General features: G+C 45.1%; 3 protein-coding genes across 19 annotated transcripts in view; 2 read left to right on the top strand and 1 right to left on the bottom strand.

Moving 5' to 3' along the window:
• rgl2 (ral guanine nucleotide dissociation stimulator-like 2) overlaps nt 1–23906 on the bottom strand; it is a 52017-nt gene extending 28111 nt beyond the window's left edge. The window contains exon 1 of the mRNA XM_054780735.1: nt 23783–23906. The gene's annotated coding sequence lies outside the window, so the exon portion shown is untranslated. The remainder of the gene's footprint in view (nt 1–23782) is intronic.
• phf1 (PHD finger protein 1) lies at nt 636–22526 on the top strand. 2 transcript variants are annotated; one of them, XM_054780741.1, is made up of 15 exons: nt 636–1017; nt 1603–1681; nt 1764–1845; nt 5369–5455; nt 6886–6980; nt 7572–7720; nt 7802–7897; nt 11137–11205; nt 11292–11415; nt 14006–14073; nt 14354–14485; nt 16634–16712; nt 17616–17731; nt 18639–18725; nt 20173–22526. In XM_054780741.1, the coding sequence occupies exons 2-15, from the start codon at nt 1604–1606 to the stop codon at nt 20531–20533; spliced, it is 1623 nt and encodes a 540-aa protein (XP_054636716.1). In that variant the 5' UTR covers nt 636–1017; nt 1603; the 3' UTR covers nt 20534–22526. The 2 variants fall into 2 exon arrangements, with proteins under 2 accessions (XP_054636716.1, XP_054636715.1); XM_054780740.1 differs by having other exon boundaries at nt 1576–1681.
• A 39-nt stretch (nt 23907–23945) lies between the features above and the next one.
• Nucleotides 23946–25091, top strand: part of syngap1b (synaptic Ras GTPase activating protein 1b) — a 168976-nt gene continuing 167830 nt past the window's right edge. For 10 of the 16 annotated variants that reach the window (XR_008571925.1, XR_008571926.1, XM_054780728.1 and 7 more), the window contains exon 1: nt 23961–24293. Coding sequence is in view for 12 of the 16 variants with exons in the window: in XM_054780728.1 (XP_054636703.1) it covers nt 24272–24293 (22 nt within the window). In the remaining 4 variants the exon portion in view is untranslated. Of the gene's footprint in view, nt 24294–25091 lie in introns of all 16 variants that reach the window. The other 6 variants (XR_008571923.1, XR_008571924.1, XM_054780714.1 and 3 more) reach the window with 4 other exon arrangements.

The raw sequence follows: 25091 nt of genomic DNA, 5'->3' as shown, positions 1-25091 counted from the left end.
CCCCACCACTTGAGAAGGCACCAGGGGCCATTTTGAACCGTAGGAGCACACACACACACACGCGCGCTTGCTTTCCTGGGGACTTAAACAAATAAGACGAGAAAAAAAACACAAACATAAAAATAACAGTGTGAGTGTTTACTGGCACGTGACTGTGACTTTAAAATCTCCGCAAGTATTTTCATTTTGTGGCACATGCACACCTCGTGTTGTCATTATAACGCCTCCAAAATTACATTTGCATGGGTTGTGCTTGAATATCTCTCACGTTTTCTTGAAAGCATTCAGCTGTGTTCAAGGAACGAAGGTTGTTGTGACGAGATACAGCACGTGTTCTCCGGCGGCGATAAAGACTAATTACGATGTGAAGGATTAGGACAATTATCCCTGCCTGGACAACTTTTACCCCCCCCCTCAAATCCCACCACCACCATCCGCTGCGACTGCAAACTACTTGGCTCGTGCCGGACCAATTAATGACGCGCTTCAAGTCGCTAATTGGACCCTTAATTGGCCTGGACGCGCGCCATCGCTCCCATTACCCCCCCTCCCCAAATTTAAGGTCAATCACTCAAGAGAGCGCGGTGCCCCCTCCACCCTCCTCCTCCTCCATCAGTATCTCCCTCCCACTCTATCTGGGTGTTTTATGTCTGCGTCACAACAAGTCGCTCGGTGGAGAGAGGCAGGGGTGAGGATGGTGATGATGATGAAGATGGCGTCTCTGGCGGTTTGATACAGGAGAGGCTGCTCTCGCAGATACTCCGATATATATTTATATATATTTTTCAAAAAGGAGCATCGTGTGTGGTTGGAGGACGGCTAAAGTACAGAGACGGACGGACCGTCGCCGTCTTCTTCCTCCGTCCTCTTCCTCCTCGCTGACGGATTGACAGACAGGGGCGTGCGTCACGTGCACGCACACCAAACACTTTTTCTCGGCAGACGCGTGCAGCGGCGATCCACATGATGCAGCCTGCGTGACCCCGACGGGAAGGAAGGAGTTCCACTTGACAGCAGGTATACCCTCCTCTTCCTCCTCCTCCGGCCAGCTGCCACCTTGCTCCCCCCCCCCCCCTCCACCTCCCCCTCCCCCCCACACACTTCCTTTACGTCTGGAGCCTCTTGACTGGAGTGCAACGGAAACGGACGTGAATGGATGCGGGCTCGCACATTGAAGTTGCAAAGTGCTGCAAGTCATCTTTGCATGTATTGCAGCAGTCATCATGCAGCGCTTTGACTGCCTCTGTGCGTGCGTGCGTGCGTGTGCAGCAGTCATCATTTGTCTCTGCTCTCAGCTTGTGTAGCTCTCATAGCTCTTCTTGTGGTGGCGCTATGCTCCTGTAAAAAAACAAAAACAAAAAAAAAAAACAAAAAAAGAGGGGGCGGGGGGAAGGCATTTAACCCCCACCCCCACCCCCACCCCACCCCGCCGTTAACTGATGTCGTCTTGGTCGTCTTGAGATCCAAGCCAGGGGAAGAGCGGCGTTGTAAACACGCCCCCCACTCCTGCCACACACACTCGTCATCCGTGGCAGCAAAGTGTTGAGCGCATAAATCGGATTTCCATTTTCACAGCAGAGCACGGCTGCCTCTCCTTCTCAGGATGGGGGGAGTCAGCGAGGGAGATGACGTGCTGGCGAGATGGAGTGATGGGCTCCTCTACCTGGGCAATGTGAAGAGGGTAAGTGCTTTTTTTGGGGGGGTGATTTCTTGTTGAAGGCTCCTGTCAATCACCCGCTCCTCCCGCCGTCCCCGAACCCCAGGTGGACGGAGTCAAGCAATGCTGTCTGGTCAGATTTGAGGACAACTCCGAGTTCTGGGTCCTGAGAAAAGACATCCATTCCTGTAAGTAAAAGCCGTCTCCTCGCCACCACCGACTGCTACAGCAAATAAGGACATTAGTTATTGATTGGCTAAATCCTTTCAAGTTGCACTTTGTTTGTGGTTAAATTAAGGACGGCGTAGTTAAATCCATGTGGTGTCCCAGCAAGAGAGCACAAAGTGGTGTTTTGTTAGCTCGCGGGACGAGGCCAATACTACATGTGGAACCCGTCTGGATCACCCCTGCGCACACCCGTGGCTCGAAAAAGGGTGTGAATGAGAGTTGAGAGCGCAAGCCATCGAGCTAAAAGGGAGTCGGGTTTACCACCGTACTTTTGCACATCCACACTGGCTGGCCTCTGCCACAACCACCCCCCTCAACCTCACTCTCATCCGGGCCACAGCACCAATGTAACCCGCCCGGTCCACCCGGCCCCCCGTTCTGCCCGGAGAAGGGTCTGCAGAATGAGATCCGAGAGCGCAAAAGCCCAAGCTGTCCTGTGGGACTCTTAAAGGGTTGGTTGGGATTTTTTGACATGAAGTTGTAGGACATCCCCATCAGCAGTGTTGTACATCAACAGAGACTTACCCCCCCCACTCGGTCCCACGAGTCCAGTTCTGGTGGGATTTCCGTGACGAGGAACGTAGTTCCGCTGAGTTGCTGGGGCCGCTTAAGAGTTTGGCTTCTCAAAACCGTACGTGTTCAAAAGCGTAACACATTGTATCATAAAAATGCCTCATAAAAGAAATCAAACCTCACAAATCGCTTAGCGTTACATTTTTGTTCAAATCTCGCCTCGTCTCATGAGTTGGCTGTCCCGTGACACCCCTGGTCAAAACCCTATTTAAACCGTGGGGGACTGGCGCTTCCGCTGTGGGCGGGCTCCTTTCTGGTTGCGGGGGCGTCTGTGGGCCTGCTAGTGTGTGGAGTGGGGTGTGATCTCTTGCTGATCTTGGGGGTTGGCTGTCCTCTCCTGCCTGCAGGTGCCCTGTTTCTGGTTGGGACTGCCTCTAAGGGGCCCCTTGCTGGTCTCCCCGGGGGGGGGGGGGGGGGGGGGGGGCTCTGTGGGCTGGCTCTTGGGGGGCTGGTCTTTGTGCTGCCTGCCCCGGTGGGCCCGGTGGCTTTCTGAGATAGGACCATTTTCGGCATTTGTGCATATAACGCAGCAAAAATTGGTCAGAGCGCTAGTTCGGGACATTTAGCCGTCCCAGTTCATTGCGCAAGGTGTTAGCATTTTAATGTTGGCATTTTAACAGTAGCATAGGAGCATTTTTTTGCTGTTTTCATGGGTAAACACTATTATGCTAGTTGTTATCATGTTAACATTAGTATGTTAGCATTGCTAGCACGCTAACATTAGCATAGTAGCATTTTTAGCTGTTTTCATGAGTGGGTAGACACTTACAGTATATGAATGTTAGGTGATAGCATGCTAGGTGTTAGCATGCTAACGTTAGCATGTTAGCATTCTTTAAGTCATTCAAACCCTTCCATGGTATGTTTTCATGGTCACAGAATCTAAATTTTGTAAATAAAATAAATGTCTGACTAATATTGATAGTGTAAATCATAATATGGGGGGAACTATGGCCCTTGGCGGAGGTCTGCGCTCTCTTGAGTGCTTTTCTAGTTAATATTGAAACCTTTTTCATGGAAATTCACTTATCGCGGTCGGGTCTGGAACCAAATAACCGTGATAAACGAGGGCCGACTGTATTTATTAACTAAGAACTGCGCTCTATTGAATGCCATTCTACAGAAAAATAGCATTCAGACTAGTTTGCTGGCTAAACGGACTGCTTTAGAGATCCAAACAGGAAGTGAACGCAAGCAGTGGTTTCATGCAACGCTAATATCGATGTTAAAGGAAGAGCGAGTGAAATAGAAAATAAGGAATGGTGGTGTCAAACATTGTGATTCACTAAATACTAGCAATGCTCCGATGAGGGTTTTATGCTGCCGCTACTGATTATCCATGAGTGTAAATGTTTAAATGTGCTATATTATTGTCTATAGGTGTCACCAACGTTTTATAGGTGCAGGCGCCTCCTTTAAGGAGAATTTCAATACGGGAGCACACAGCACACAAACCCGGATTCCTCCACCATCCAGTCCGATTGGTTTGGTTTGGTTTTATTTGAACATGCATGCAGGTTACATGCCGACCCACCATCCACCAGTTCAAGCCTGGAGTTTTTCCTAGAGAGATGATGACATGGCTGTTTGACGTGTGTGGTAAAAGGCAGTGTGCTAGCATGAATTCACTTGAGAGAAATGTGCACATTAGTATTCAATAAGTCATCAAAACTTACCTTCATGCATTCCCACATAGTATCAGCATTTGACACCAAATATGAGGTGAAAGAAAAATGCTAAAAATACAGTAGTAGTCTATCTGTGCGGCGAGAGAAAGTTGGACGTGCATCAAGTGAGACGGATGTAAAAGAGAGAATCCGGCCACTTTTCAAAATAAAACATCATGGAAATAATTTTTTCTTTCTGTTCGGCCCGGTACCAAATGACCCGCGGCCCGTGGGTTGGGGACAACTGCTCGATAGTGAGTGAGTGAAGATTGCTTTTATAATTATTGCCCCATATCTCCGTACAATAAGTTAGATATGCTAACACCAAGGAACCGTAAAGAGGGTGGAGGGATTTTTGATCAAGAACAAATTTAGCTTTATTCAATATTGAAGTATTTCTCGCCACCTTTTGTTGTATTTTTTGGAGATTTCCAACTCTTTTTTTCATCTATTATCATCCCCAGATGTATTTTCATTCACTCGTTCAATGATCACATCGCGAGCTTCAAAAACTAACCACACCCTGCGCCACCAAACGAAAGGTTTTTAACGTGCCACCCGGGCCAGACATTTTTCGTGGCATATTTTGCAGGGTGCAAAACTTATATCACTCTCACAACGACAGGTAGTCCCACACGGCAGACATGTGTTTTTGGCTTTGTGAAGGGAAAGCGGACGAGAGACGGTCGCTATAGGCTGGATGCTGCAAAGGGGGCGGAGCTGATCGGCGTTATGTGCCGATAGCGTGCTTTTTCACGGGAATTGGCCGATCGTTCGGTGCGCCCCTAGAATATACGGTACCTGCAAAACAAAAGGTATCAAGTGAATGGAGTGAGGTTCGCGTGTTAACGCGTCAATACGCTTGTCTTTACATTCGGAGCTGGGACGGACACATTTAAGATGTAACGAGTGTTTTAGATTGTCTTGTTTGGATTAATGCCTCCAGGAAGATTGTGCTGCCTGGCATTAAACAAAGGGACTAAACAGTCACTCATTGGTGTTAAATCTGTGCGGCGTTACCCTTGACGCCTGCTAAAGGTGCTAAAGGTGTAACACGTGACCTCAATGAGCCCTGGGTGGCACATTACTGTCGATTCTTCAGAGGGACGTGTATTTCTGTAGGAGATACGAAGGTGGCGGCGTGGATGTGAAGCAACGTACATAAAAATGAATTGTCTCACTCACATTTGCTGTGTGCCTCCCCTCCCTCGCTCTGTCCCTCTGTCTTCTTCTGTCTTTCCAGTCGCAGCCGGAGTGGAAGAAGTTTGCTGTATTTGCGACGCTCCGCCCCTTAAAGAACCCCTCATAAATTGTCTGAAATGTCGCCACGGTAAGGAGGCGCACCTCATCATGCGTTGTCAACTTTCCTGCACTGACCTTGAAGATGTGACTCTCTGCTGAAGGAAAATAAACAACGCTGTGCCATAAATGATCTCCCCTTCCCTCCCCCCTACATCCTTACTAGGAGGGAAGTCAGTGCGATATATTTGGGGAGGGGGACATTTGAGAAGAAAGATATGAGGTGTGGCGGCAGAATCTTGATTCACGCGGGGTTGATAGCAAAACGTGCCAGGCCGCACATTACCCGTCATGCACTGCACTGCTGCTGTGAAGACAAATCTAAGCACTTTAAAGCATCAATAAGAAACAGCTTTTGCTCCTGGGACCTGCCCACACACATCCACACTAGTAAATCCTGATAGACAGCCCTAAACATGTGGTACATTTGAAGTTGGAAAGATGCTAAAGCAGCCAAGTCAATGAATGTACGCGTTACATGCCAACTGTGATGAAAAGTGATGTCATCCGATCCGCTTTCCTGGGTCCTACCAAAAAACGGGATTTTAACATTTTTTTTGTATGGCTCTGCGGCTTCCGTTTACATTCCGCTTTCCTACTGTCGACTGTCATTGGCCCCCTCAGCCACTTGTCATTCAGTCAAGGTGCGGTCCGCAAGTCAATCACATGCATGGCGCCGTTGATGTCAGCGTTTGGAGTAAATGTGTGCTAACTTTAAACTGGAAAAGGCAACAGAAGCCAAGAAAAGGAATGTCCGTGCTAAACGGTACCTGTGATGAACGGTGATGTCCTCCGTCCTACGAAAAAACATCAATCTGAGATTTTAATGTCAGCCGGCATGTATTTTCCTACTGCGCTGCGGCTTTTGCTCCCCACCCTCCTTGCTGACTGTACAGCCATTGGACAGTCTACCTGTCAATCACTATGCGCAGCACCCTGGATAGGTTGGAATGAACATTATACAACATATTTATACAATTTTGAAGCGTACCATTAGCGCAGAGGCTAAAGGGGTATATCTGGGCTGGTCCGCTAACATTAGACCGCAAAAAATGCGGTGATGTGGGGTCACCATGGTGACAAAAGACAGGGCCCTTGATTTGTTAGCGTACCATCAACCATCAAATGCCTCCATATTGTTGCATGAAGGTGAACATATTTATGTTTCCTGAGACTATTAGTGATTTGTGAGCAGCGGGATGCACTGGCAGGAAACAACAGCAGACAAACATGGCTGCTGTCAGCTGTTTTTTGGGGGGGAAATCAGCCGATAAATAGACTTCCTGCTCCCGGGACGCAAAACAGTGTCGTAAAAGGATGCGGCGTGGTGCGGCTAGAACAGCAGCAGCAGCAGCAGGGCACTAAACAAGGAGCCAGCCGCTCGCTCTGCCATTATTGTCACTCAGGCTGTCTGTCGAGAAAAATGCCAATGAAACGCTCTGCCTCTCGCTCCCATTACAGGTTATCATCCCGAGTGCCACACGCCAACCATCGAGCCGGAAGCTGACAGCGATTCCTGGATATGTCGGCAGTGTGTCTTTGCCGTCGCCACCAAGGTCGGGGCTGCTAATCTCGCAACATTGCCAGCGTCATTTCCCAGGAAGCAAATGAGACTTTGGCACAGCAGCGCATTTCCATATACTATCAGTATTGACTTTGATGTAGATAGTTGGACATGATGTCTAAGGCTTCGGCAGCACTCATTAATGACAGTTACTCATTATAATTGTATATTTGGAATTTGCAAAAAACAGCAAATGGCCCCCAGGCCGGACTTTAGACACGCCTGTTCTAAAATGCGTGGAAGAAACCCGACTAAGGCACTTTTTAAAAACACTAATTCGCAGGGTATCGACTCCTGTATCAGATATTCTACATTCTGTCAGTCAATAGATGTGAAACTGAAAAATGACATTCCAGTTAAGAGCAGTAGACTTAAAGTCAGCCAATCATAGATGCTCCAGATCTCTGATCTGTAGCTTGGCCAAGAGACAGGGCCTGCTTAACTGTCCATAGGTGGCGCCATCCCTCACAGCGTACCCTTCTAATAACATTGCCTCCCTTTGATGTGACAGCCATGAGGGGGTCTCTCACACACACACACACACACCAAACCCTAAGCCCTGTCCTCAAACTGTGTTTTGCAGAGAGGTGGCGCCATCAAACGTGGCCGCTTTGCCCGCCTCATGCAGTTCATGAAGCTGAGGCTCCCCTATCAGCTGACGTCGCTGGACTGGGATGCGCAGCATCTGTCCAATCAGCAGCAGTGTTACTGCTACTGTGCTGGACCCGGCGAGTGAGTAACATCATAGAGTTTGGGCTCAAAGGTATTGGAAATATAATTCTAGAGTTGTTGGGGTTTTCTTTTGGACTGCAGGTGGAACCTGAAGATGCTGCAATGTGGAAGTTGTGGTCAGTGGTTCCACGAGGCCTGCACTCAGTGCCTAACCAAGCCTCTACTGTACGGGGACAGGTATGGGACTCCCATTCTAAAACTCATTTTACATGACTATTTAATGTCCATTTTACAAACATAACATTAGTTACTGTATCCAAATAAAAAATTATACAAAATTATATACTTTTATATAATTTTATATAATTATATATATAAATAATAATGTATATAAATAAATTGTTATTATTATTATTATACTGTTAAATTATGTCTCAAACAATGTCATTAACAGTCAGCATTAAACATTTGATTTTATTTTACCTGACATACTATAATTACATTGTGGGTCGGCCTGTCACGATAACAAATTTTGCTGGTCGATAATTGTGCTACAAATTATTGGCGATAATTGATATTATTGACCACATTTGTCTTAGACCATTTTTTCATTCATTATTGTCATGAGAGGTGTAATTCACATTTGAACCACTAGATGGTACTCACATAAAGAGGCTGAATGAGAGGACGGTTCACTCTCTCCGTTCATTCCACTACAGAACCAACATGCACAGACACATCCAGAGTGAACCCGCTTGTCATCCAGCCTGTCATAGAGGGCAGCATAATTATTGACATTTTTTTTTAAATCATTCCATTAATCGATTAATCGATTATCGTGACAGGCCTAATTGTGGCTGTACCTAATGTTGTGGTCAGTGAGCATTCATTGCCATTTGACATGTACAGCATATTATTAAGATTTATTGGAAATAAAATGAAAGTAAACCCATCCAAACTAAACATCTATCACAGCAATGCATATATTTGAAAAAATAGTTATAAATAATATGTTCTATAATGTAATAGATGCAAACTAGCGCTGTGTATTTCACCCTCCACGTCAACAGGGGGCAGCATACTGTGAGAATGAAGCGCTCATGCTGTCTTGCGTTGCCAACTTCTACTGATTGTGTGGGCAATCAATGAAGTCTGATGAAGATACATGAAGGCGTGAAATGGAATAGGCGACTGAACAAGCCAGCACACACCAGTTAGCAAGGGGGAAGGTCAAGAGTCGCTCATGTTCAGAGAAAATAAAAATAAATATTTAAAAAAACGACTGAACACGCAAGCTGGTGCTCGTGCATTTTGACAGGCCGCATCTCTCGTGCTTAATAAAACGTATCCATCCATAAAGTTAGGATTGTCATTAGCCAGCTGGGTTTAATAGCCACCACGACCCCGTGTCATCACTGAAGCCATCGGCAGGGAGAGACACTTGCCGTCAGATTTAGTTGACAGTGAGGGACGGCTGCTTTGCTGCAACATCTGCTGAGCAGGTGAGGCAGGAAGAGTGAAGGCTGAGTTCCCAAATGGAATAGTAAACATGCCTTTTTTGCGCTTCCCCCCATCCCCCTTTCCCCAAATGACCTTCAGCTAACACATGCATATAGAAAGACTGCATGCAGCACAATGCTGTTACCATGTCAACTGAAATTACCTACTTAATAGTTGAAATGGAAGGAAACCATCATGTTGAAGGATTACAACTTTCAGTGCCAAATTACCACTACTACTACTACTACTACTACGACTACTACTATGTTTTGCTTCAAGGATATCAAAACAATGACAGTACTTGTGCTCACAAATGTTCAGCTACATACTACAGTGGATTCCTACAAGTGAAATTGTGGAAAGGTGTCAAGGTTGGAAAAGTGCTTTTGAATTAAGTTTCACATCGGAAGCATCATCAGTAACGTAAAGTAACATATTGGCTGATTTCATTGTAATGAACCTGCAAACAAGTGGGGTTTTTTTAATAGCAAAACTTCAAAACAATAAAACATGTACCCTTTCGGCAAGATTTACTGCAATGCTGAGTAAACACGTAGCGCAAATCAAAGTGGAAGCTGGCTCAACGTAAGTGACAGGTTCCTTATCAAGTTCCATCCATCCATCTTCTTCCGCTTATCCTAGATCGGGTCGCGGGGGCAGCAGCCTAAGCTGGGAAGCTCAGACTTCCCTCGCCCTTGCTACTTCGTCCAGCTCCGTCTGGCAGATCCTGAGGCGTTCCCAGGCCAGTTGGGAGACATAGTCTCTCCAACGTGTCCTGGGTCTTCCCCGAGGCCTCCTACCAGTCGGACGGACATCCTGACTAGATGCCTAAGGCACCTCATCTGGCTCCTCTCAATGCGGAGGAGCAGCGGTTCTACTCTAAGTTTCTCCTGGTTGACTGTGCTTCTCACCTTATCGCTAAGGGAGAACCCATCCACCCTACAGAGAAAACTAGTTTCGGTCGCTTGTACCCGCGATCTTGTCATTTCGGTCACTACCCAAAGTTCAGGACCATAGGTGAGGGTAGAAACATAGATCGACCGACCGAAGAGTTTTTCAAGTTATATTGTTGTTATTATCGGTTTCCATTAACGGCCCGATTTTGCTAGGTGCATTTGCATGACTTTGGGACCGTATTTCCCATAATCCTTCAGGTCAAATGGTCAGTTGACCTCAGTCATTTGAGGAGGAGTCCGCTATACAGTGGTATTGGAACTGTGAGGCAAACTTTGTTATTTTTGCTGTAGACTGAAAACATTAGGGTTTGACCTCAAAAGATGACTATGAGAGCAGAGAGCTACAGTACATTTTGGCTTTTTTTTCCACGTACTTACATCTGGAGCGGACGGATAGCTTACAAGATAGCACCTTTTGTTTGAGCCCAACCAGTTTTCATGCGAACAAAATTATTGGAACAGATGTGTTTTGGTGCCCAGGTGTGTCCTATCACATTGTTTATTTAATCAATAAATAGCACTGAATATAGTATATGCTCAGTTTCTGATTGGGTTGGATAGGTTGTTGCTGTGTAGACTTCATTTAGAGGTGAAAACAACATGAAAAATCAATCAGAACGATTGCACAAACATTGGTCCTCGCTAGTACAACCATTTGCAATGCCCTGAGGAAGGAAGAAACCACTGGTGTACTAAGTAACATTCATTGTGAGAGCTGTAAAGAAAGACCCTCTAACAACTGTTAGTGACATCAGAAACAGCCTGCAGAGGACAGAAGTGAAGGTATCACTATCCGTCTCCAAAATTCCGAGACAAATGTTTTATGAACTGATTAATTTTTGAGGCTCTGTAGTCTTTGGCAAATTCTTCTTGCTAATGAGTGGTTTGTATCTTCTGGTACTTTTGTTCATGAAGTCTTCTATAAAGAGTAGATAGAGTGATACCTTCACTCCCGCCTTCTAGGTGGTTTAGTTGAGTAGTTTCGGTTCTTATTCTGTGTTTCCTTTGCACCTGTGTTAGGTTTTATCAGTTCCAGTGCTCAGTGTGTACAAAGGGCCCGGAGACGGTCAAAAGACTCCCTATGACCTGGTGAAAACTTGTTTCACTTCCTTCACCGCTTTATTTCCGGCTTGATACTATGTCCCGTCATCTAATTGTCTTTATTTGCATTACAGGGTGGATTTGGCTCACTTGGTGCTCTACCATCTCTCCCTGTGCTGCAAGAGGAAGTACTTTGATTTTGACCATGAAATCTTGTCCTTCACCAACGAGAACTGGGACTCGTTGCTGCTGGGCGCGGTACTAAGAATCCCCCCCTCTTTAAAGCACCATGATGAAATGATGTGAAATGCTGCCGGGCTTTTTTGCAACTGAGACTTGAAGCCTATTAACTATCATTAACGCTGAATTCAAAGCATTAGAAAAGTGTAAACTGGACATGGGCTTGAAAGGAAAGATGAGTTAGGAGATGACTGCATGACGTATTTGCTAATGAGGTGTTTGATGAGCAATCAGACAAAAAAACACGTTTTCACCCAGCGGTACAGTTCAGTACAGTTTGAAACAATGCAGACTGGAGCCGTAATGCCCGTTTGTGTTCTCACACCGCAATGTCAAATAGTTTTACCTTGTGTTTTTATGTTCGTCCCAATCGGTTCCTGCTCAGCATGGCTGGTATCCCAGTGGAGGGTTACCTCCAAAGTTGGAAGGTATTGGTAATGGCTGAGTTTATTTCACACATGTTGAACAAAGCATGCATCACGTTTACACGTGCACAATGTTAACAAATCCGTACTGGAAACACGATTGGTTCTGCACATGCGCGACCACCACGTCATTTCCTTCACTCGCAGTTTTTTTACAACAGCGCTTCTGCAGCGTCACGCGCTGTGATATTTACCAAAAGTGACCCTCCGTAAAAAACGTACACAATGCACGTAGCGCATATACACGTCATATACACTCACGTAAATAACAATATGCATCGCACCAGGAATCAAAGGACTATATAAATATATATACACATATAAAGACGTAACAAATATACATGAATAAATATAAATACAGATACGATAAACCATATAAAACTATTGAAAATCATAAGAACGGTGCAAAGATGAATTCATCTGCGTACCAGTTTTTTTTCTAATGGGAAAAAATACCATCCATCCAAACATATCTCGCTAGCAAATGTTTGTCTGTAGCTGTTTCAGTGGCGAAAAAAAAACAGATTCAAATTAATTATTCAACCAGGAAAAGAGGGCCTATGATTTCTCGACTTGCACCATGGATATGTTATAAGAAAAATAAAAGATGAAGTATACTGCAAACATGTAGTACAAATCACACTGCCTGACGCTTACGACCTAAAACTGCTGTAAATTAGGTCGACTGATGACGCAGTCTGCACATGCGGAGTACATATTGGGTTGCCTAACACGTGACTGCCGAAAAATAGGCCGACCAGATGTAGACGCGTTCTGCACGTGTGCAGAACCGATTGTGTTTCCGGTACGGATGGTGTAGTGACAGGAAGAAGCAGATCTTATTTAATCGGAACCTTTCTCCGAGTCTTGGCAATGACTGAATGACTGATGTTCTGTTCATTTCCTGCATTTAACAAGTCGTACAGGTGGTCCTCGGTTTACGGTGTTGCGTGGTTACGAACGTGCTCTCATAATTTCATAAAAAACTTAAAATATTGGTCAGTCAACCCGAGACTCACTCGAGAACTGTCCTCGCTGCACGCAGCCGCAAACACAGTTAGGACTTTTTTTTTTTTTTTTTAGACTTTTTTTTTTACAATGTGAGTGACTTAACTGTTCATTAAGGTATGAGTTCCAACTAGGCCTGTCACAATAACAAATTTTGCTGGTCGATAATTGTGCTGCAAATTATCGTCGATAATCGATTATATCTACAACGTTTTTTGAGACCAGTTTTTCATTGTCATGAGACGTGTAATCTACCTGTATGAGACATTAGCTTGACACAGAAGTTGACTGTATGTATGTTTTTGCAATGTAACCAGCGACACTGTCTGTTTGCAATGTTTTGTTTATAATCGCCAACCAAACGCCTCAGTCAGCGTTGACTGTCAGGACGAAGGCTCTGCTGCTCGAGGCACCTCCGTCTGTAGTTTTTTTTTCCCAGTTGAGAAAACTGTCCGTGTCGGTCGTCTGTGTTCATGCACTCACCATGTTCGTTCAGTATTCCCGCACTGGGGCATTCGGCTGTGGCATTCGCCTCAGAAACCATCGCTTCTGTGCCTTCATTCATGTTAGCGTATGCATTCCACTATAGAACCAATGCACCCAGACTCATGCAGAGTGAACCCTCTTGCCATCAGCCTGTGTGGCACAGAGAGACGAGCAGATGAAACACACACGCATAAATGCACATGTCAGTTTATCGAGGGCGTCATAATTGACAGGCCTAGTTCTGACTTGCAGTAAAATTTGTTGGTAACCTGAGGATCAAAACAAGGCTTTTCTCTTCCAAACTACTAACTGTCTTCTGTATAACGCGATTTGGAAAAGGTCACAAACAGTGTGTTTGTATGGTTTGCTGCTCAAACACCCGTGAATACGTTGCATGCTGGCCGTGAAAGACCTTTTGTGTTCATTACCCGCTCTAGGCTTTTTGTAGCCCTAAACAAGATTTTGTTTGCGGGCCCATTTATAGGGTTCGATTTACAAGTTGCTAATCAAATTGAAGCCTACGAGGCTCGAAACGCCACTCGTTATTGAAAATATAAACTGCGCATCAAAATGGACTTGATCGGTTGCGGCCCTAAACAACCGCAAGTGTTTATGCCAGGACGGCCCTGTATGTGTTCGTCTTGTTTTGTAAATATGCGTTGACTTTTTATTTGATGTCGGCACTGCAGCTCTCCGACACGCCGAGGCAAGACCGCTGTCACAGCCTCCTCAACGCGCTCAACTCCCACAAGGACAGGTGAGACGTCGAATCAACGTGTTCGCATGTACTTACACTGCATTTAGCCTGTTATCTTTGGATAGTTATTTCATCACAAGAACCAGTCAAGAAGTGTCATTTCTCCAAATAGCTTCTCATTGATTTTTATAAAAACAGCCTCATTTCTTACGCTCTAATTATGTACACAAGAGTCGCTGCTTTCATTCAGTATGTTTGGCTTTGCGGCTTAAAATTCATTAATAGCTCCAAAAGAGGGGCGTGATCCAGCTCACTGTGACTTCATTTGCATGTTGCACAGGTTCGTCTCCGGGAAGGAGATCAAGAAGAAAAAGTGTCTTTTCGGGCTTCAGGTACGAGCTCCGCCGCCGCTGACGTCCGACTCGTCACCACTCATCACCGAGCCGCCAATCAACATCTCGCACCGCAGAAGGTCAGAGCAATGTCCTTTCCGTGGGCATATTTAATGGAGGAATTACAGGAATACAACTTTTACACTTGGATACTTGGCTTTCGACTGCCACCATCAAGCTACAGCACTGCTGTAGTTGTGTGTTAATAAATAATCATTTGAGAGACAACTTTGCATAAAAACCACACATATTATTACATACATGTATTATTAAATACATGACAGGCAATCAGCTTATTCATAGGATTGCTAGGGTTGTGCGTGCACTGCTCTCAGCGTGGAGAATGTTGGTTGTCTTTTGTGAACGTCTCATTTGGCGCAACATTCCACAACTACAATTGGCAGATATACATTTATGACAGCTTTACAGATGCCCTAGAGTGCCCTGGAGTGGGAAATTCCTGCCACCAGCGTTTGATTGACAGGAAATCTGGTACACGCGATCATTCTGACAGGACGCACTGACTTTGTCAAAGGGCCAATACGGATGGTCCTCGGGTTACGTACAAGTTACGTTCCTAGACTGTCAAACCTAAACTTAAATTGAACGGAAATGAACTCCTAAGTCACTCACACTGTACAGTCATCCCACGATACATCGCGGTTCGAACATCACGCCCTCACTCTATCGTAGTTTTTCAAAAATGTATTCATGATTGCCGTTTTGTTGTTGAATTTGGTCTATTATTTGTTTTAAAAAATGCATATTTAAGCAAATTGTACATATTCATGGCTTAAGTTAAACATTTTCAAGCAAAAAAATGGCTAAATGAACTAAACTACGAATATAAGGCATTCTAAAGACATGGTATGAAGTGTAATACAGAATCTGTGACTTGCTGTGTGCACCTTTAAGAAGCGGGGCCTGAGAAGTGACGTGTGTGACGTCAGCTAGCCAGAGTCGACTGTTAGCTCAGTGCTAGGAGCAGGTTAGCAGTGTGGAGAGTGGTCGACAGCAGCTCCTGTGCGAATGTTCACGGCATGTGTTCTCTGCTTGTTAATAAACCGATTGAACTGCATCGTGAGTCTCTCCTTAATCACAAACAGCATCAGTAGAGTAGTGTTCTACACTGGTCTCTAGGTGTCAGTAATGTTACACTGACGAGACAAATTTGCTTTTTGCGGTAAACGAGGGACGACTGTGCACAGATGAAACAGTAATAAAAAGAGAAGAACTTAGGTTTATCCCTGTGGTTCACTAGGAAGAGGAAGTAGAAGGGGCAGGAGATGGTGCTGAGGTAGAAGTTACAGGCTCACTTCCTGAATCAACATAGTGTTGACTGGGCTACAGTGTTGATTCTGGTCTTCCAGCCAGAGCACAAGCAACCTTTCCATCTGGTTAAAAAGACCACTACGTTGCTTAGTTCTCACTTTTGCTTTCGTAGGAGCAGCTCCTTTTCCATGGTCAAGAATACCATATTTATCCTTAATGATGGACGTCACAGCTGAAGGGCTAAGACCAAAAGTACGGCCGATATTGGTGGGCGTCTCTCCTCTCTCAGAGATTCTGATGATGTCCATTTTCACTCCCATAGTGATGGCTTTTCTTTTTCTCAGCGAACTTCCATCCGAAGAGCCTGCCTTACGCTTGGTAGACATAATGAAGTGCAAACAGTTAACTAACACCGTGTAGCTGTGAATGAGTCATACACCGTACGGTATCTATCCACGGCGCGCAAGACGCCGCCTCGCCTCGCAGCGTCTCTGCGCTGCTGTCTGCTGCACGTGTTGAAACATGTTTAGGGACCAAAAGTAAGTAATTCATTCATTTATGGGGGTGCGTACATAACCACAAAATGGCAAAAGCCAGAATGACGTAACCCAAGGACCATCTGTACTATACGGACGCCATTTTTGTTGGCAGGTGCCATTTCCAGTTTTGTGGAATGTTCTAGTGCGCACTGTGTTTAATTTGATCTGGCTCTGGGCCACACTTTGGACACCCCTGCTGTAGAGGCTGTTTTTGACGTTCTCCAGGAGATAAAGGTGTGGTTTGATATTAATTATCAGGTAAAATAAATGCAGAGTGCTTGCTAATGCCGTCAATTATCATTTTATCTGTCATACAGAAAACACTAGAAGTGCTCTTAGACTGCTCTACTTAGCATTAGCATTATAATCCATGTCTTCATGGCGTTCATGTTTATTTTCTGTTTTCATCCATGTCAGCCCGCTGTCGCTACCCTGCCAGAGGAGGTCGGGGGGACCGGAGTCTCGTAAATCAAAGCGCCGCATCATGGAGACACAGGTCAGTGCCTCTGCTTTCCAAATAAACTGTCAATCAGTCAAGCGCTGCTTCTTTTACAGTCTTTGTGAGTCGCTAGTGCTAAACCCCGGTGAGGCTCAGTGTGTCTACACATTCCTCCATGTTTGATGCCTGATGGTGCTTTCAAGTGCATTGTATCATCAAACGTATCATTTAAACTGCTCGGGAAAAACCTGCTCACGTGTACTGTCAACATCTGTGCGGCACCGACGTCGCATTTATCACGATCATCAAACCCAATTCCCGGGAGATCACGTTGAAGCCACATATGCCGGCGTCTATTTTTACACAAGTATTCTTCACGGCTGATGCATGATGTCCTCCTACACGGCGCTGATTGTGCACTACATACAGTAATCCTGGAACAATGCGCACCCTCTCGTGTTCATTGTGCTCCGTCCATCTCGGAGGAAGGTGTTGGTTTAAGCGAGACGGGCTGGGATGGCTTCCAAGTGCACTTTATGTTTGATTACAGTTTGGCCAGGTGGCGTTGGCACCTTGACAACGCAGCAGCCACATGTCTCATCCATTTAAAAGTGCAAAGGCGGCCCAATTATAATCTGGGTGCTAAAAGTAATGCTAGCAAAGGGAGCACCATTGGGACATATTGCAGCCACATTCCGGCAGATGAATCGCTGGGTCTGATTGCATTCTGATGGGTTTGTCTTGCTGCCGTGTCTGATAAGACGCCCTCTGGCAATGTATGAATATATATATCTCGGAATATGTGTACGCAATCACATGTCCTGCTCGATATAGCTCAAAGCAGATATTGTGTTTGGAGATTGAACTGGCATGCTGGAGTGCACATGCAGCTCTTTGTCTCTGTGCTTGATTGACTCCTGTGATGATGCTGTGTGATCTGTGTGTGTCTCCTGTGTCAAGGCTTGTCCGCCCCCGGTTTCATCCAAGCCCATTGAGCTGCTGCCCTGTTGCCATGGCTACATGGGAGGGGATGGCCTATACACCCCCGGGAAGTCAGGGGAAGAGCTGAACCTGAGGTGATGGATGCTGGTGGCATGTTGTTGTTGTTGTTGTTTTAACTGACTGATGGGGTTGCAGGATGGTTGAAGGGTCAGTTTACCTGTTTGGGGGTCTTTATTTACTTTTTGTATGATTATATAGCAATTGAAACTTGGGTGTAGTGACCGAAAGGACAAGATCCTGGGTACAAGCGGCCCAAATGAGTTTTCTCCGCAGGGCGGCTGGGCTGTCCCTTCCAGATAAGGTGAGAAGCACTGTCATCCCGGAGAACTCTGAGTAAAACCACTGCTCCTTCGCATTGAGAGGAGCCAGATGAGGTGGCTCCTCCATCAGGTCAGGATGCCTCCCTCAAGTGTTCAAGGCACGTCCGACCTCGGAGAAAACCCAGGACACGCTGAGAGACTGTCTCTAAACTGGCCTGGGAACTCCTCAGGATCCGCCGGGAGGAGCTGGACGAAGTGGCCTGGGACAGGGAAGTTTGGGCATCTCTGCTTGGGCTCCCGTGACCCAACCTCGGATAAGCGGTAGAAGAGGGATGGATGGATGAAACGTGGATGGAGGGGCAGCCATTTGCTACTTGTGTGAACAATAAAGACACCCCTAGAAATCAGGATAACTTTAACCCTTACGGTCCTCCATAAAAAATAAATAACTGCCTGATCCAATGGGATTTGACAGTATTCTCACTGTCAGAATGTGGCAAATGAGATTTAACTCAATATTTGAGTTCTGCCACTCCAGTCCAATGGGATTATTTTATTGGTTTGCACATTTTTTGACAACAGGGACTTTTAGAAATGAGGATATGTTCCTGATGACTGCCCCATTTGTACTGACTAGCACTGATGTGGTGTCATTTGTCTTTGAGAACCCAGTTTTAAATGCACAACAGCTTTAACCCATGCTTGTTTTTTTTTCTCCCAGCTCTGCCCCAAAGCGGATGTATGCTCTGTACCACACCACTTACAACGGAAACAGCACACTCTCCAGGGGTCTCCATCACTACAACAGGTTTTGCTCTTCTGTCATCCATGATGCATGAGTGGAGATGATACATGCATTTACAGTATGTTATATATGATCCCGTGATCCCTGTGGAGCCTTTAGAATATTCATGCTAAAGACCAAGCAGTAGAGTTGGGTTTGTTGAAGTACAACCACCCAATTACACAACAAAAACATAAACACAACACTTTGGTTTTCATGAGCTGAACTCAAAGATCTACAAAGTTTTCTAAATCTGGTCTCTTTTGCTGAGATAATCCTTCTACTTCACGGGTGTGACATATCAAGGTACTGATTAGACTGCATGATTATTGCACAGTACGATGCGAACGATAAACCGATGTGACTGGATATCCGGTTTGAGGAGCGAACAACTCCGATGCAACGTAAAAGATAATCAGCCATAAATCTTTAGATTAATCCATTTTGCAGACATGCACCGGGTATTGCGAGAGAAGCACTCGGCTGACAGCATCAACAGCATCATAAACAACGCGAGAGCCTTCAACCGTATTGAATGGTTGCATTTATTTTGCAATGTAGCAAGCGACACTGTCTGTGAGCGTGCACCATTTTGCACTGTTTTGTTTGTTTTTGCCTTGCCGACCTCAGTAAGCATTTGCTGTCGGGACGAAGGCTCTGCTGCAGTTTTCCCAGTCGGGAAAACTGCAAAGGATGGTTGGTGTTTCAGATGTGCATACAAGGTGGTCGCGTTCCCCTGCTTCCTCGTCACTACTTTTGAACAAATGCGACATATCGGTTCGTCTGTGTTCATGCGCTCACCTCGTTCATTCTGTTTAAAACCGAAATATTCCCACACCAGTGGCTGTTGCGTTCGCCTTTGAAACTATCGTTTCTGTGCCTTCATTCATGTTAGCTTATGCTTTCTCATGGGACTAATTTGGTGCTAGCACTCTGCGTCCACTCACTAGTAGCCCCGCCTCCACGTACTGGGACAAAGAGGCTAGATGCACAGGGAACCCTCTTGTCACCCAGCCTGTGTGGTCCAGAGAAACAAGCGGATGAAACACAACTACAGTACATACATGCACATGTCAGTTTATCGAGGGCGTCATAATTATCAACCTGTTTTTTTTTATCGTTCGTGACAGGCCTAAATATAAATGTTCAATCTACCAATCTCATCGCAGCTTCCAGTACTTTGACTAAAAGAGAAACATGTCGGTAGTGTTTTGGTCTTCGGAGTAAAGGAGTCTAACAGCGTAATTGCAAAGCCACACCTTCTACATGTTCACCAAACACAGCGCACACTTCCTGGTTTTCCACCAACCACACGTCACCGTTACACTGACAACATTACTGAACAGTAAACTCTCACCGCTAACATAATGAAGTTACAAAACAGCCGCACTTTGGACACCCCTGGTGTCCAGTCCACCAATCAGTACTGCTTGGTGAAAAGATTTTTTTCCAACTCCTTTGCTTCTCCTAGCGTGGACGACACCTGCAGAGTACCGCCCCCCTGCTTCCCTTACCCCCTCAACTCCAGTGACGGTCTCCACCACCAGCACCTTCACCCGCACCATCACAGCCACCAGCACCAGCCGGGACACAAGCAGCTGGACCCCATCCACCTACGAGACCTGCCCCCTTACCAGGCAACTGCCGGTGGAGGGGGGGGCGTGACTGGAGGTGGAGCAGGCGGGATCGGCGTCGGAGGTGGTGACAGTGGGACTGTGGCCCGGAGCTGGGGCGGAGGCGAAGCGGTGAGAATCTTGGCGAGGCGGGTGACACTGGAAGGGAAGGTGCAGTACCTCGTGGAGTGGGACAACGTGAGCTTGTACCGAGCGTGAAGCGGACACGCGGACTGTTTTGTAGTCAGAAAGCGGTGCCATTGTTTGGAATACAAACACAATGAAAAGACGAAAAAAAAAAAAGCCACATCCAAATCCAGGTTGCTCTCATCGTGTCATCTCAGCCGCACATCCTTATAACCTCACTACTCTTGAGTAAATGTTCCTCTTGCTGGTGTTTCTCTTCTATTTGTACTGTTAACTTTGGAATATGCCTTTGCATCTGCCATCTTTTACAATGAGAAGATGCATTTAAACCTCCAGCTGCTTTAAGTCGCCTCCAGTGGAGAACTGTACCACCTGAAACTGCCTGGGAAGCAAAGCATCAGTGAGCTTTAAGTCAAAGGCCTTTGAGTCTGGTAACACCACTGTTGACCTCAAGGGGCAGTGTTTAGCCGCTTGATAATAAAATGGTAGTTATTGTTAAATTTGAATTGCTCAAATGCATCATCTTTCATTATCGATTGTGAGTAATGGTGGTAATTAATAAGCTAAATCACCAATTGCAGAAATATTTATGAAAAAAATAAATAAAACGGGGGTTGGCTAATTGAAAGCAACATTTAAAAAAATGACTTTTTTCAATTTCAATTAAAGACAAGTCACCCGGAGGTTTACATCCATTTTCTCATTGAAGTACGTCATTAAGAGACTGTAGATGACTAATATTTGACACATTTTTTCATACATAATTTTACATTCAGTCTAATGTACGTGTAAGTCATTTTTACAGCTTGTGTCACACAGCAGCCACATTATATTACTGTTACGGAAATGCTTTATTTTCCTTAAATTTGTTTATTACTCGTGGCTTTGGGTCGGACAGTCGCCAGTCAGACAGCAGCGGCGATAACGAATACAACACATTCCAAATTAGCAACAACAAAGTACAAATATTTCAGTTTGGGGGAAAGTATGTTTTCAAGTAAGTTCTTTCGTATTTGTCCTGTTTTGCTGTCCTGTGAAGCTGAGAGTCACAGTAAAGATTGTCGACCACACTGCGGGCCTTGTTATTCTACCATCAGAGCATCTAATGTTCGGATTTAACAAAATGTATTGAGTCACGTTCGCGTTTGCTGCGACACCCTCTGTTGCCAAACAGGCTCAATTCAATCAATGGAGGGGTGCCCAAAATGTGGCCCTTTTTTATTGGATCTTGGCACAATGTGGGGGACAAAAATGAATTAATCATAAATGAGATACAATATATTATTTGAAACTACACTAATTTGCTTTGCCACCCAAGCTAAGATGTGGATGCTTTGTTCAGATAGCTTGGCATACATTTACCTGCTGTACACTGGATTGGTTTTAGCATCTTTAGTGCACAAATGTATCCATTACTGGCTGGAACACCTGGACACCCCTGGTTATAGGTTTGAAGAACACACCCCCATGTTTGAGGGTTAAACTGTCTTTTTAGGTAAATTTGCTACCTAATGTTCTCAAGTACTGTCGAGCTCCTCCTATGTTTTTCATGTTAGAAATAGAAGTGTGGGAGTTTTTATATTTTAGACATTTTTGAGCAAAGTAACTAGACTCAGAGTTTATATTTTATACAAAAGGTTTATTTCAGCACTCGGTGTTTTCTTTGGTTCCTTCATCACTGGCTGTTGATTAAACAAGGGGAAACTTGGATTAGCCAATCCCAATGCAGGATACTGATGATGTTGCATTACATCCCCTGAAGTGACTTTGACTGTACCCTATTAGAAAGGGAAAGGGGCAATGGTGATGAATGTATTTTGTGTCTTTTTCTATGGTATGTTTGTACCCGTCAAGTGGTCGTTTTAGGTTGTTTTCTGGCCAGATAGTTTGTAACATCAAAATATGAGGAAAGAAAGACACCGGGAGTCTTTTCTTTAATTCATTGTTTTTGATTGGCACTTAAGTTTGGTGTATTTTTGGATGTTTTTTTTTTCAAGAAACTACCTTTCCATTTGTGTTCTCACAGCTGACACGCCACTGACATATGTAACAAAAATAATAAATGTTTCACCTCAGTGTTTTTTTTTTTTGCATATTTACTTGTACTTTTGTTGAAATGTAGTGTTCTGTTTGGATGTTTTCGACGATGAACCACAGCTAGAAATTAAATTAAACTACTTTCAGATGAAATAAAATAGGACATAGGCTAAATTATTGTATGCATAAACAAAACATGTGAGAGATTGTCACTTATAGTCCGAAGTAGACTGTTCCCCACTAATTAACTAATAAACCATGTTAGCGAGTCCCAAGAACAGAGCCTGATGAAGATGAGCGATGGAATGGCTGCCAGCGTGTCCTTTAGGAAAGATTAACTACTGTATTTTTTTGGCAGCGCATTTACAACAGCTGCCAATATGAAAGACAGATTCTGATATTGTGTGGAGGCAGCTACAATAAGTTTTCCAGATGAATACCAGACGCCAAATCCTCATGCCAAAGATGAAACTGCATCATCCCTTCCCTTGCTTCGGTAATGTGGTTTATGTGCAATTCTTTATTTGTTGCCATTTTTTTTATAATCTTGCTTTGTGCCTAAATAGTGGTTTTATTAATATATTCATTATTATTATTATTATCCTAATTCGCATCCCCAATATAACATTTACTTTTCACTCTATTTTAATGTCTTTCCCCACTACTTCTGGTTTTAAGTACCAGTTGTATTTGTCATCGATGGAACATTTCACTCCAAGCTGGAAAATGTGTTGCTGCTTTTGACCACAGAGTGGCGACCCCACTTCAATATTTGTACCAAAGCCTGTGCCGCATTCACGTCCCTCCGAACATTACACAGAGTCGTCGTTAGGTTTGACAAGAAGACGTAATGCCTCGAATTAAGTATTTGCTCAAGTATATCCATTTGTAATATACTCAACTTATATTGGTACTAAAGTACACGTACACTTTTTTGTCGGTTTTACCTTTCGAAGCTCAATTCCCCCAGGCTCCCGGAAGGCAGCACACCAGAAAACGACGCCATTTTGGCTCCCACTAGTCTCCAGCCAGATGCACTTCCGGTGTCCGGTCAGGTGTCAAAACGTGCGGAATTTCGTCTTTGAAAACTCAGTTTTTCGAATAACCCGTAGCAGAGCAAAGTGGATTAGCCTGTCTGTTAATATTAACCAATCTCACTGTTTATCTACGACACCAGTCCAACCGGAAGTGGCAATTGGCTGGTTTCAACAGGTCTCCAATGGTGAGCATGTGATTGCCTCCTTTTGTTGAAAGTCTAACTAGTCACATGATAACAATACTCACCGTGACACCTGTACTTTCTCTTTGTGTCACAGCGTTGGACATAATGCCTTCTTCGTGGCTGTTTGTGCCTTCAAATTCGACAACTACTTCCTCTGCGGGAGGAGCGCGAGCGCGCGCCCACTTGCACTTTAAATCTGCGCGCGTCCGTGCATGGCTCCGCCCACTCCCCCCCCCCCCACCAACTCACACACATACATTAACAGTGGCTTCGAATAGACACACACACGCACACATTCACATTTCTGCATCCTATTTTTTTAATGCACCGGGATCCACACGCTTTAGGAGAGCGGTCGTGGATAATGGTGCCATTTTTTTGTATAACGACGGACTAATGGCATCTTCATCATTCGCTCCCGTAGGAGTACACCGCGTATTTTGTACCCCTTCTCTTCTTTTTATCAATGTTTTAATTTAGCGTCCTGGTTACTTCTGAGCACCGAGATAACCACCGAGACCCACAGCCCCTCCGTTCAATGCCGTTGGAACATGTCATATGTTCCCATTCAAGGTAAGGCGCCGTGGCTATTTTTTTATTTAAAATGTGTATTCCTTTTATCCATGTTGTCATCCTCTCTATCTTTGCTTTATGCTCCCTTACTCTATCCTCCATCCCTATCTTCCGTCTCCCTGACATTACAGCCATGCATTTGGAGGCACCACAGCCGACAGGTGCAGAGTCTTTCCAGAATGAAACACACACACACAAACACAGTGTGTGTCCATGCGGCAATTCTCGCAATGCATAAAAGTGTGCTGGTGCACTCCTGCAAGTGTTTGTGCTGCACCTCCTAGAAAACATTCCTTGATATTCCTAGAATCACGCAATTGTATGGATTTTAAATCCCCCCTTTTTTGTTGATTTCATATCTCATAAGCTGTGATGTATTCTGCAACTTTTTAGCACATAAATCCTGCCGCGTGAGCGGGGGCCAGTCATCCAAGTGTTGTGGCGAAAGGCAATGTTCCCCTTTTGGTATCATCACACTGCAACTGTGACTAATGCTGGATGTGCTGCAGTGAGCCCCCCATCGCCTCCATCCACACCGTGGGGGTTTGTGCGTGTGTGTGGAGAGGATTTCGGAGGAAGCTCCTCCAGAGTGGACTGGACTGGAGGCGAGGCGAAGTTTGGAGGAGACTGGTGGGTGTCATGGTTGAATGAGAGATTGAATGAGTGAGTGTAGTGATGGAGATGCCAGTGTGTGGGTTCAGGAGTGGAGGTGGGCTGCATGTGACGGCGTGCGTGGAAGGATAGATGTTGTCGCCGTGGATACGCACCAGCAGGCCTCGTGCATCCAAAACCGGACCC

Source organism: Dunckerocampus dactyliophorus, chromosome 7, assembly GCF_027744805.1.
Source record: "Dunckerocampus dactyliophorus isolate RoL2022-P2 chromosome 7, RoL_Ddac_1.1, whole genome shotgun sequence".
NCBI classification, from domain to species: Eukaryota; Metazoa; Chordata; class Actinopteri; order Syngnathiformes; family Syngnathidae; genus Dunckerocampus; species Dunckerocampus dactyliophorus.
Note: the sequence above shows the minus strand (reverse complement) of the source record. Positions and strands in the feature narration are given on the sequence as shown.

Coding starts and splice junctions, on each gene's coding strand:
- phf1 (XM_054780741.1), top strand. CDS start 1,604: ATGGGGGGAGTCAGCGAGGGAGATGACGTGCTGGCGAGATGGAGTGAT. Junction 6,981..7,571: donor TCTTTGCCGTCGCCACCAAG/GTCGGGGCTGCT, acceptor TGTGTTTTGCAG/AGAGGTGGCGCCATCAAACG. Junction 14,486..16,633: donor AACATCTCGCACCGCAGAAG/GTCAGAGCAATG, acceptor CATCCATGTCAG/CCCGCTGTCGCTACCCTGCC.